We start from the raw sequence: 13,029 nt of genomic DNA, 5'->3' as shown, positions 1-13,029 counted from the left end.
GCTCCCCAGTGTTGGCGGTGAGAAACACAGTGAGGCAATGTTCCAGTCCTCTGCCATGTCTCTGTCCTCAGGGACCAATTGTATGGCTTTGTTCCTTCTTTGGAGAATGGGAAAATGGTCCCCATCAATCTCTGCACTAGAGAACCAGGGGATTTAGATGTCTTTGAACTACAAGGCTGCAGCACACACAATTAGGTGTTTAACAACTACCTCTTCATCCTGGCAATAATAATAACAGAAATTTTGAAAATAAATGAATAAGAAAATAAAGATTTTCCTCCAAGGAAAATCCTGAGGCTTGGAACAACCCCAATCCCTACCTCCCTCTTGGCCCAGACTATGGAAGCAGTGAGCAAATGCATTTGGAATATTTTTAAGAAAATATTTTACCTAGTGGCTTAGTTGGTAAAGAATCCATCTGCAGTGTAGGAGATACAGGTTCGATCCCTGGAAAAGGGAAATGGCACCCACTGGGAAGATCCCCTGGAAAAGGAAAATGGCAACCCACTCCACTATTCTTGCCCGGGAAATCCCATGGACAGAGAAGCCTGCCAGGCTATACTCCACAGGGTTACAAGAGTCAGACACGACTGAGAAACTAAACAACCACCACCAGCAGCAATCAACTGCTATTTCTTTCTTGAAACATAATCAGTCTGAAAAATTATCTCCTAATTTTCTGTGATAATATTTACTTTCACAAAGGAAAAACCTAAATCTACATTTGGGAGGAAAATTTTGTTTTCTGCCTTTCTAGCCAGTATGAGAACCTTCTCTGGCCTCTGTTTTATTTAAATGAGGTGCCAAAAGAAAAGAGGAGGATAGGCTTTATTTTAAACCTTATCACTGCAAGAAAACTTCATAATATAAATGTACAATTAAATAAATTGTGGACAAATTCTCATCCACGTTTTCAAAAACCTAGTTAAGTCTTTCTGATATGTTTTACTTGTGTAAGTACGTTTCCTGGAAATAGGCTAAAAAGCTGAAAAGAGTGAAATATCTGTGGTTTTCTTAAAGTAGTCATTTTTAACATAGTTTGAAAGGTTCAGTGTGATAATTCAGCAACTCTTATTTTCTTACGGCATTCTATTCTGAAGACATAACAAAGCCATGAAAGAAATATGATGACTGTAAAATGTCTCCTGGAAAAGGAAATAAACCAGTGGAAATGTCCTCAACTCGTTGATTAGAAGTCTACCTAAAAGCAGCTCATGTCTGTGCTGTTCTCACTCTCTGTTCCCTGCAGGATGGATGACATACTGATTGGGGCACCTCTCTTTATGGAACGTGAACTTGAGAGCAGCCCCAGAGAGGTAGGGCAAGTTTATCTGTATCTGCAAGAGAGCGCCCTCGTCTTCAGAGACCCGCAGGTGCTTGCAGGCACCGAGGTTTTCGGGAGATTCGGCAGTGCTGTGGCACATTTAGGAGACCTGAACCAAGATGGATACAATGGTAATTTACACCACTGCATGGAAATTACTTATGCGCCATAAGATCATGTTACTGTTACGTGAAGTAAGCAACAGATTTCACGGTGCTGTATGTGAAACAGTTCTTATGACTGCTCTTTAATAAATTATCTAAAATTTCAAGGTAATTTAAGCTTAATTTAGTTTGGGCTAATATAGATGTTGGGGCTTCCCAGATGGCGCAGTGGTAAAGAATCCACCTGCCAATGCAGGAGATGCAACAGATGCGGGTTCAATCCCTGTGTCAGGAAGATCCTCTGGAGGGGAAATGGCAACCCAATCCAGTATTCTTGCCTGGAAAATTCCATGGACAAAGGAGCCTGCCCCAGGGATCAAACTTAGAATGCCTTCTAAGTACCCTCTCCTCAGTAAAACATGACAGCTCACACAAAATTTTGCATACATTTTCAGGACCTTTAAATTAAGGACCAAGGTATAATGGGTTTCTTGACATTCAAGGGAGTAACAGGATTTTGCTCCAACAAAAGAGCTTAGGGAGTATTCTCATCAAATCAAAGTATTCATTAATACCTTTGGCACATGGTCATGTACTTTTATGATTTCTTTGCAAAACATGTCTCAGCAATGTATGGTAACTTTTAAAGCACTATAAAACATAAAGTCATATTAAAAGCTCATGGTTCCAGGGAAATTTTTTTTTTAAAGACAAGTTCATCTTCAACTGATTTGTTGCTTTCAAAAACTGCCCTATTCCTGAACACCACATGAAATAAATAATGCTAAATTATTGGTGGAATCATCTTTCTCATTATCTTCTCTTTTGTCTTTTCTCTCAAACCTGTAATGATACTTTTAAGAGCTAAGAGAGACATACATAATGACCTAAAAGGGGTTCTGCCTCTCTGAGCTTTGGTATCTTTAAAATGATGCCAAAATGGGATGAAACCAGGGGACAGATGTCAACTCATGGACTCAGAGGATATGAGAAAAGTACCCCTATTCATCTACCATTTGAGAATATATTTATTTTCTGCAACAGGCTGAGTTTTTTGAGAGTTTATCCTTACCTGTTAAGTGAAAGTGGATTTATGATCCTTGTTATATAGTAAAAATCAATTTACAATTTATTTAGTCTTATCAGACTTACTTAGGAACAAAAATAAATAGACGAATGACAAAATGAGGACACACAGTGATGCCCGTGGCACAGAATTGTTCTGTTATTGTGTTATTGGTGCTCTTTCATGTAAACCTAAGTAGTTAGGTGCAGTGTTTAGAACAATCCTGTTGAACACAATAGGATTTTCAGTTAGTTAGGTGCATTGTTTAGAACAATCCTGTTGAACACAGAAGGTCATTTTCATTTAGTGCTAAGTTTAGTTGGAGACAGTCGATTGGGCTCTTTCCCAGTTTCTCAGAGGCCTTGACTATGAAATGAACCTTGCCTACATCATGGGATGATGTCATCATTCAAGAATATAATCTTTGTGAAAAAATATGTTTATTTCTTTTAACAAGAAACTCTAAGTACCCTGCAAATGTGCCTCAACTGGTCTATCCTGCCCGCTGCTCTGACCCAACTCTTCCCCATCCCTTACTAAGTTTCCACGTAGACCACCCTCTGGCTGCTCTTCAGGAGGGCCAAGCTCCTTGCATCCCTGGGCCTTTATACAGTCTTCCCTTCTTCTTGGACTGCTTTTCCTTCTGATTCCACATGGTTCGTTTCATCTTGTCCCCAGACTTCTGTTTCTAGGTCAACCTTACAGACACCTTGTCTGAACACTTCATCTAAAATAAGAATCCAGTCACTCTCCATCACATCAGTATTTTTAAGATTGTCACTTTTCAATCTTTCCTTGATTCTTTGTGTGTGTGTGTGTGTGTGTGTGTGTGTGTGTGTGTGTGCTTTCAACCATGCTGCACAGCAAATGGGATCTTAGTTTCCCAAACAGGGATTGAACCCGTGCCCCATACACTGGAAGCACAGAGTCTTAACCACTGGAAGGGCAGGGAAGTCCCCCCTGATTATTTCTTTGTTCAAACTGTCTATTCCCTGCACTAGAATATAAACTTTTGAAAATCAGTGTCTGGTTCACCATTGAATCCACTGTACCCAACAAATAGTAGGCACTTGGTAAATATTTTTTGGATGGATGGAAGGCAATGGATAATTTCCTCTTGCTGTAGTCCTACACATTTTTCTGGAAAACGGAAGAAGCCCTTTGGATTGTTGCTGTTTGTACTGAATTCTCTAACATTCTTCTTTAATGAGAAATGATGTGTCTCTGTCTGCAGACGTTGCCATTGGTGCACCCTTTGCAGGCAAGGATCAAAGAGGCAAAGTGCTCATTTACAACGGGAACAAGAATGGCTTAAACACCAAGCCTTCCCAGATTCTGCAAGGAGTATGGGCCTCCCAGGCTGTCCCTTCTGGATTCGGCTTTACTTTAAGAGGAGATTCAGACATAGACAAGAATGATTACCCAGGTAAGTTTTTCTTCCTTTTTGCATGAGAAAGTCTGCTTCCTAGAAAGGACCATTCTCTGGACCACGCAGCATGTTTAAGCAGCTCTCTCGTGCAGCCTGAGCTTGCCCATGGCACAGGTTCTTTGGGTACGATTCTAGAGCAACTTTCAGGAGAGTCTGAAGACAGACAAAACAAACACTCCTTTTCCTGTCAAGAGATGAGGTTAAGAAAGCACGTTGGCTTTAAAAAAAACTTCATTGGACATAAAACTTATCAACTTTGTAGCAAAAATTTTTATTTGAAACCCCGAGGTAATCTGGTCTCCATCTACCAAGACAGCTTACGTTAGAGTTCTTCTTAGAGTGATTTATTTTAACCCTATAATTCCCTGTTGAGCTCACAGTTCCTATGAATTGACTTATGAACCTCAACATTTCTATCCTAAAACTCATGGTTTGGGAGCATAAATATTTTCCACCCTTGTTTGGGGGTTGTCCAAAGATAGATTGTTTTAAAGCAAAGCAAAAGGAACTGGTTCTTTATACAGATGGTAAACAATTCTTGATTGCCTAATTCATTGTGAGGATTCATCAGGAATCCATGTAGCACAGCAAGATAATTCATGTTTTATGCATGCTGTCAGAGAGTACGGATATGTCTTAAAGGATTGTTTCAGTAATCAGGGTTATTAGCAGAGAACATTAGACTTCTTGGTTTTGTGGTTCAGTTCTGCACCGAAGAACTGATGCTTTTGAACTGTGGTGTGGGAGAAGACTCTTGAGAGTCCCTTGGACTGCAAGGAGATCCAACCAGTCCATTCTAAAGGAGATCAGCCCTGGGTGTTCTTTGGAAGGAATGATGATGCTAAAGCTGAAACTCCAGTACTTTGGCCACCTCATGTGAAGAGTTGACTCATTGGAAAAGAGTCTGATGCTGGGAGGGATTGGGGGCAGGAGGAGAAGGGGACGACAGAGGATGAGATGGCTGGATGGCATCACCGACTCGATGGATGTAAGTCTGAGTGAATTCCAGGAGTTGGTGATGGACAGGGAGGCCTGGCGTGCTGCGATTCATGGAGTTGCAAAGCGACTGAACTGAACTGAACTTTCCCTTTTGTGTTGGTCATTTCAAGATGGTTTCAACAAATACTTAGAGATCATTAATAGTTCACTGACAGTTTTGACCACTTATTGAGACCTTATCTCTTTCCATCACTTCTATCCTCATTGAGTATTTTCCATATGTAGAGCTTTTCTCTGGCTTGGGGCAACATTCCAAGAAACTGGTTGCTGAAATATACATTACTAATTTTAATCCTTCTAGTTTCTTCTCCCCTCTGGATTGGGCAGAAAGGATACTACAACAAATTCTTTTAAATTTGCCAGAAATGTTTCATGGCACTAACATAAACACTGTAGTGGGCTCATAGCAGATGTAGAATTATATTGTATATGAATGTGTTCTAGCTGAGGCAATTTCAAGAGCATCTAGTGAAATTTACTTTCTTAGGTTTTACTATACTAGTCTAATCAATGATGGTTAGGTTTTCTTTGGGGGAGGGGAGTCTCATAAATACTTTAGTTTAAATAATCCCCAAATTAGATTCCCTATGTGATTTCTTCCCAAACTATGTCATCTCTTAATTACATCTTTTTTTCATCCCTTCTTAACAATCAGCAAATGGTCATCTGAGGCCATTCACTGGTCAGTAACTTTGTCCACTGAGGCTGATTCACTTTACAGTGATTAATGATATTAATGCAGTGTATCCATCTGTCTATAGGTAAATATCCTGTACTAAGACAGGATGCTGCTTAGGTGGTTTCTTAACCTCAAGATAGTCTTGAGGGTTTCAGAGTTCATTGGTACATCTCAGTTAGTAGACCTGAGTTCTGGCCCCAGTTCTCTCTTAGCTATAGATGGCTCACTTATGCGTCATTATCTTGTAACATTTTCCTTCATCCTCATCCTCTTGCAAACATCCTCTCACAAAATGAATGCCATTCAAAGAAGCCTTTTTGTCTTAACACCAAGTCCCCAGGGACCTAATGAGAGGAAAACTGCCTTATAGGCAGGTGACTAGATCCTATTAGCTACTGCAGCAGATTGGAAATTTGCAGGCATATTTCAGGAATCAAACATGGAACTTTCCTCATTTTTTTATAAGCAAATGCCCTTTAATCCTCAAGCCTCCATTCCCACTATGGTATTGGAAAACCTCAATCTTGCAGTCACATCTAGATTCAGACTTAATATCCCTTGGGTAAGTATGTGTTTGGGTTCAAGACTCTCTCTTTCCTCCCTCTGCAGCAACTCTGCCAAGGAATGGAACAGCAAAGGTGGGGAGCCTTTTGTCCCGGGATGGAGAAAGGGATTCCTGGACCAAGGACATAGCCTGCAGTTGTTGGCCTCTGGCTGAAGAATGGCCCAGTCTCTCAGTGTTTGACATGTTGCTCAAGCTTCAGTGATTAATCCAGTGGTTTGCGCAGTGGCTGCTGCTCAAAAGTTCCATGTGTCCTGGTTCCTCCTTGTCCTATTTTGGCCTCTTCTGGTTCCCCCTCAGCAGGTGCTTCTGCGCCACCATTGGGACTCATAGGTCAGGGTCTTCAGGTTTCAGAAATTGCCTTTAAGCTTATTCTTCCTTTGGCCATTGCTAATTTTCTACCCAAGCATCTGTTACTCCAGCACCTAAGAGGGCTGCAATCTTCTTGGGTTTTGCTTGAGAAGTACTGTAGCAAAAACCCTCTTTTCCCCCAAAAGGTTATTGGGTGGCATGCTTCCTAGACTCTGTAGTTCACTTTGCAAACTCGGTGTTCTCCTTATCCATGATCTGTCTTGTGATTTTCCAAACCAGTCAGTCTTTTCGGGAAATTATAAAGAAATGCAGTTTTCTTTCCCTCTGGGGTCTTGCTCCTTCAAGTCAAAAGAAATCTGTCTTCAGATCATTGTCCCTTCTATGAGCTTCAAAATCCATTTGACAAATTGAATTTCTTCTCCTAGGGTGTATCTCCTCGTACCTGCTAAACAGTGGTTCTCAATCTTGGCTACACATTAGGATCCTCTGGGGAAATTTTAAAAGTCCTTACACTCAGGTCAGCCTGCAGAGCAGTTAATTCAGAGTCTCCAGGGAGTGGAACTCAGACCACGGTCATGTGTTTAAGTGACCTGGGTCTTTCTAGTGTACAACCAGGCAGGGAACTAATGATCTTAAGCAAGATTCCCCTACTTTAATGAACATTTGGATCACCTGGGCATCTTGTTCAAATGCAGATCCTGATTCAGTAGGTCAAGTGGGTGAGAGAGACTCCTCATTTTCAGCACGTTCCCTGGTGGCACCCTCACTGGTGACACTGCTGGTCTTCACACCACATCCTGAGTAGCAGATTCTGAAACAGCATGACGCCAGTTACCTGTTGTGCCTGTTACAAGCGTGCGTGCTGTTGCCTTCATCGTGCCCAACTCTTTGTGACCCTCTGGGCCACAGCTTGCCGGGTTCCTCTAGCCATGGGATTCTGCAGCTGAATGCGTTGCACCGTTCAGATGTTTTGACTTCCTGGGTCTGGAATGGGGTTCAGGGATTTGTGCTTTTACCCGGGACTGTACTTTGAGAAATGCTGCTCAGGAGTGCCTTTTTCCCATGCTCACAATAGAGGGATGTGAATCCTAACCCTAACCTACTAGCTGAGCTCCAGCATTTTATTTACTCTTCACTCAGCCGTCAAACCAACCTGAGCCTCTTTTCTGTGGATTGCCTCTGGGTGGTGATGCCAGAGGCATCTGTGGTCATTTAGAAAATATGTAGTCGTATTTACTATGGGCTAGACACTGTGCTCTGCAGATTTGGGGGAGGGGTACTGTGCAAGGAAAGACAGACAGTTAACCATAAGTAAGTGGTAGCTCAGCTGGTAAGAATCCACCTGCAATGCAGAAGACACCAGTTTGATTCCTGGGTCAGGAAGATCCGCTGGAGAAAGGATAAGCTACCCATTCCAGTATTCTTGGGCTTCCGTTGTGGCTCAGCTGGTAAAGAATCCACCTTCAATATGGGAAATCTGAGTTCAGTCCCTGGGTTGGGAAGATCCCCTGGAGAAGGAAAAGGCTACCCACTCCAGTATTCTGGCCTGGAGAATTCCATGAAATTGTACAATCCATGGGGTCACAAAAGACTCAGACACGACTGAGCGACTTTCACTCACTCACTCACTCACATGGCTATTTCATCCCCCAGACTGATTAAAAATCAGATCACTTAGTACCTTGAAATAATCAAAAGCATAGACATGCAAAGGTGGTTTCAATGACATCTGTCTGCAAATTATAGATATTCTGTGTTTGGGCAGAACCAGACACTTAGTCTTCTTGTCTTAGGGAAAAAAAAGAATGCTGGCAAAAATCAGGCATGGCCCAGTTATGTTGCTAACATTATTACAATTACAGCCAGTGCTACTCCTGATAATTAAGAGCCCAAACCATGCCAGCCACTGCATAGATAAATATAGTTCATATATTAAGATAAATATAGTTCATATTCCTTGGAATATTATTTCTGAATCTCTCTCCTCTGTATACCTGGCTTCAGTCTCTGGGTTGGGAAGATCCCCTGGAGAAGGGAACAGTTACCCACTCCAGTATTCTTGTCTGGAAAATCCCATGGACAGAGGAGCCTGGCAGGCTACAGTCCATGGGGTTGCAAAGAGTCAAACGTGACTGAGTGACTTTCAGTTTCACCTTCCCACTTATATGTGTATATACATATGTGTGTGTGTGTGTGTGTGTGTGTGTGTGTGTGTGTGTGTGTATACACATATAGCAGGAGAGTACATGGGGTAAAGTTGGATGACACTACTCCCTTTGGGAAAACATCAAACCAATATCAACACAACCATGTTAAAATTGGCAAAATGGCTGTGAAGGGGAACGGAAATCGGACTGTCTGGGTTCAGATTCCCATGTGTCACTGATAAACTGTGTGATAATGGAAAGTTGATTGATTTCTCTGAGCTTCCATTTGCTCAGTCACTCAGCTGAGTCTGACTCTTTGTGTCCCCTTGGACTACAGTAGCCCACCAGGCTCCTCTTTCCCTGGGATTTCCCAGGCAAGAATACTGGAGCAGGTTGCCATTTCCTTCTCCAGGGGATCTTCCTGACCAAGGGATAGAACCCACTTCTCCTGCATTGCAGGCAGATTCTTTACCGCTGTGCCACCTAGGAAGCCTCCTTATCTGGTATTATGGGGCCAAGAATACCGACTTCACTGGGCTGTATGTGCTCTCACTTTCTAGGTTGGGAGAGGAATTTCATAAAATGTTGTAAAATGGCTTAGAGTAGGAATGATGGCTCGCCTGACTAACATAATCAAAGCTACTGTACTTCCAGACATGGACCACATAAGACACTGAAAAACTGCATTCTAGGATTCTAGAGATGGACAGTATAGGTTTGAAACATGGTTCTGCTATCTTCTAGCTATATAAGAATAAGACAATTCCTTACCCTCTCTGAACTTGAATTTCCTTATCTGTAAACTCAAATAGTAGTATGTTGGTATAAGGATGAAATGAGATCATCTATGGTAAATAAGTTGGGGAAACAGTGGAAACAGTGGCTGACTTTATTTGGGGGGGCTCCAAAATCACTGCAGATGGTAATTGCAGCCATGAAATTAAAAGACTCTTACTCCTTGGAAGGAAAATTATGACCAACCTAGACAGCATATTAAAAAGCAGAGACATTACTTTGCCAAGAAAGGTCCGTCTAGTCAAGGCTGTGGTTTTTCCAGTAGTCATGTATGGATGTGAGAATTGGACTATAAAGAAAGCTGAGTGCAGAAGAATTGATGCTTTTGAACTGTGGTGTTAAGAAGACTCTTGAGAGTCCCTTAGACTTCAAGAAGCTCCAACCAGTCCATCCTATAGGAGATCAGTCCTGACTGTTCATTGGAAGGACGGATGCTGAAGCTGAAACTCCAATACTTTGGCCACCTGATGTGAAGAGCTGATTCATTTGAAAAGACCCTGATGCTGGGAAAGATTGAGGGCAGGAGAAGGGGATGACAGAGGATGAGATGGTTGGATGGCATCACCAACTCAATGGACATGAGTTTGGGTAAACTCTGGCAGTTGGTGATGGACAGGGAGGGCTGGCATGTTGCAGTCCATGGGGTTGCAAAGAGTCGGACACGACTGAGGGACTGAAATGAACTGATGTAATATTAAATGAAGTTTAAATTACTATGAGATTATATAGAGCATAGTTTAATAAACAGTAGCTTTCAATCATGTCTTTAAAACAATGAAATATTTTGGATATATTCTTTTTTTAAATTAATTTTTACAGGAGTACAGTTGCTTTACAATGTTGTTAGTTTCTGCTGTACAGCAAAGTGAATCAGTCATACATGTACATACATCCCCCCATTTTTGGGGTTGCCTTCCCATTTAGGTCACCACAGAGCACTGAATAGGGTTCCCTGTGCCATACAGCTTCTCGTTAGTAATCTGTCTTATATGTGTTAATAGTATCAGTAGTGGATAAATGTCAGTCCCAATCTCCCAATTCATCCTACTCCCCTGGAGGTAGTCTTTTTCTTACACACATTAGCTGATATTATTTTCTTTTGCTTGTTCAATGCCCATGGTTTATTTTGCTTGTTCAATGTCCATGGTCCCCAATCTTAATTTGTACTACTTCATTTGCTTCCCCTGCCCCTGACAAACAGGAATATGAGAACAAGAACATAGTTATTGGAACTCTGCCAAGTTGAGAACCATATATCAAATTCCTGTTACCGCAGACTGGATGGGAGGGGAGTTTGTAGGAGAATGGATACATATATATGTATGGCCGAGTCACTCTGCTGACCACCTAGACTATTATAACATTGTTAACTGGCCATGTGCATGCATGCTAAGTTGCTGCTGTTGTGTCTAACTCTATGCGACTCTATGGACTGTAGCCTGCCAGGCTCCTCTGTCCATGGAATTCTCCAGACAAAAATACTGGAGTGGGTTGCCATGTCCTCCTCCAAGGGATCTTCCCAGCAGGGATTGAACCCACCTCTCTTATATATCCAGCACTGTCAATATCTATTGGGGTTGAACTGGGGTGATGATAGCGGCAACCAAAAGGAAGGAACTGAGGGAATTGTGTAAAGAAAATGAGCAAGACTCGATAAAGACTGGCTCTGATGGAACATAGAGGCAGTGAGGGTGAATAAGCAGTGATGTTAAAGATGACTCTGGGGACTTCCCTGCTGGTCCAGTGGCTAAGGATGTGCTCCCAAAGCAGGCATCCTGGTCGGGGAACTAGAGCCCACATGCAGCAGCTGAGTTCACGTGCTGCAACTAAAGATCCCACGCGACACAAGTAAGAGCCGGCACAGCCAAATAAATAAATATATTTTAAAAAACATTAATAAAAAGATGACCCTGGAATTTTGATCCAGTGTACCTGAGAAAAGTCGAGTATAATAGATCAGCCTGGAGAGATTCAGCTATAGAGACGTAGAAGTTCCACTCTAGAAATATTTGGAATAATCTTCCTAACATCTTGCTTAACCACACAGTATTTTTTAAGACGTCTTCCAATAAATATTGTTATCGCATACATACATAAATAGTAGTCCTAAGTACTTTCATTTCTGGTGCCCAAATTCTTTTTTTGGAAAAAGAAAATGCAAATTTGTTCAGGTATCTATGTTGGTGCTTTTTAAAACTCAAGCTGACCAGAGGAGTATCTTGTATACATTATTTGAGTGATAGCATTTCAGAGAAGAAATAGCTGTGGTAGTGAAGAATCTCTAAAATTCAGTGATCTGGTCTAATCCCATTAAACTTGATTGTATAACAAGGCCATCTGGTAGATGCATAGTCCAGACTCTGTAGGGTGGAAAAGGTTTTGTTGAGAAATAGAAATCTTACCGGCAATAAAAACTGAAGGTAAACATGGGCTGAGTGCCAAGACTATCATTGTCTTGCTCTGGCCCCTAATATACATGATTATATCATGGAGCCATCTCAGACAATTATACCAAATGACATAAAATGACCCATCATATTTCATATTTTAACGAATGCTGTGTGTGTGTGCATGTGTGTGTGTGTGAGAATGTGAGCAAACACCCAAGCAAACTTACATGCAAGAAGAAATGAAAGGATGGCTTTAACCAAAGGGAATAATGAATTTTAATCAAACCCTGAGCTCCTTGAAATTGATTTGTAGTTTGAACTAAATTCAATCTTACAAAGTTTATTTTTACTTCTCAAAGTGCTACTCAAGGTTTTATGAAAAGCAAAACATTGTGTTCTTCTTGAGCAAGATTTTCATAATTTCATTATAACTATATTAGATATTAGAATATTATGTTTCTTGTAAAATAGCTTATAAATTTAGATTAAATTTAATTAATTAAATCAAGTGAAAGTACTTGGATTTCAATCCAGCAGTGTAGACATAAAACTGAATAGACAGATGAAAGACGAGTTCTAGAACAAAGACTTTAGTAACTCTGTGCCTCTGGGTCTTACTCTCCACACCTGAAAGTGATGTGGAATGCTTATCCAAGGGTCTTTTTAAACTCTAAAATCTGATTCTGTAATCCAAGGGCTAGACTTACTGACTTCCAGATTTCTCTGTAATATTGAGTAGATTATTAAGGACCCATCTTTGAAAAAATCATTTAATAAAATCATACAAGATTTTTCCTTAACTTTTTCTTAAAAATAATTTTTGACTGGCAGACAAGTTGAAAAAATAGTAGAGAGAGTCCTTCACTCAGCTTCCCTTCATATTAGCATCTTGTATAACTATCAAGATGTGATCACCTAGAGCCAGACATCGAGAAGTCTGGCGGGTTATGGTCCATGGGGTCACAAAGAATTGGACACAACTGAAGTGACTTAACACACATATAACTATAGTTGACACTTTTGAAAAGTATGACTAGACATTTTGAAGAATGTCCTTGAATTTAAGTTTGCTTGATGTTTGCTCATTAGATTGAGGTTCTGTATTTTTAGCAAATGTGCATATGCGTGTGTGTGTGTGTGTGTGTGTGTGTGTGTGTGTGTGATGCGTGCGCATGCTCAGTCATGTCCGACTCTTTGCAACTCCATGGATTGTAGCCTGCCA

General features: G+C 41.1%; 1 protein-coding gene across 2 annotated transcripts in view; it reads left to right on the top strand.

The window, feature by feature from the left end:
• ITGA8 (integrin subunit alpha 8) overlaps positions 1-13,029 on the top strand; it is a 194,916-nt gene that overhangs the window by 56,078 nt on the left and 125,809 nt on the right. For both annotated transcript variants that reach the window (XM_027960110.2, XM_060397387.1), the window contains exons 12-13: positions 1,250-1,455; positions 3,729-3,920. In XM_027960110.2, the coding sequence (XP_027815911.2) occupies positions 1,250-1,455; positions 3,729-3,920 (398 nt within the window). The remainder of the gene's footprint in view (positions 1-1,249; positions 1,456-3,728; positions 3,921-13,029) is intronic.

Source organism: Ovis aries, chromosome 13, assembly GCF_016772045.2.
Source record: "Ovis aries strain OAR_USU_Benz2616 breed Rambouillet chromosome 13, ARS-UI_Ramb_v3.0, whole genome shotgun sequence".
NCBI classification, from domain to species: Eukaryota; Metazoa; Chordata; class Mammalia; order Artiodactyla; family Bovidae; genus Ovis; species Ovis aries.
Note: the sequence above shows the minus strand (reverse complement) of the source record. Positions and strands in the feature narration are given on the sequence as shown.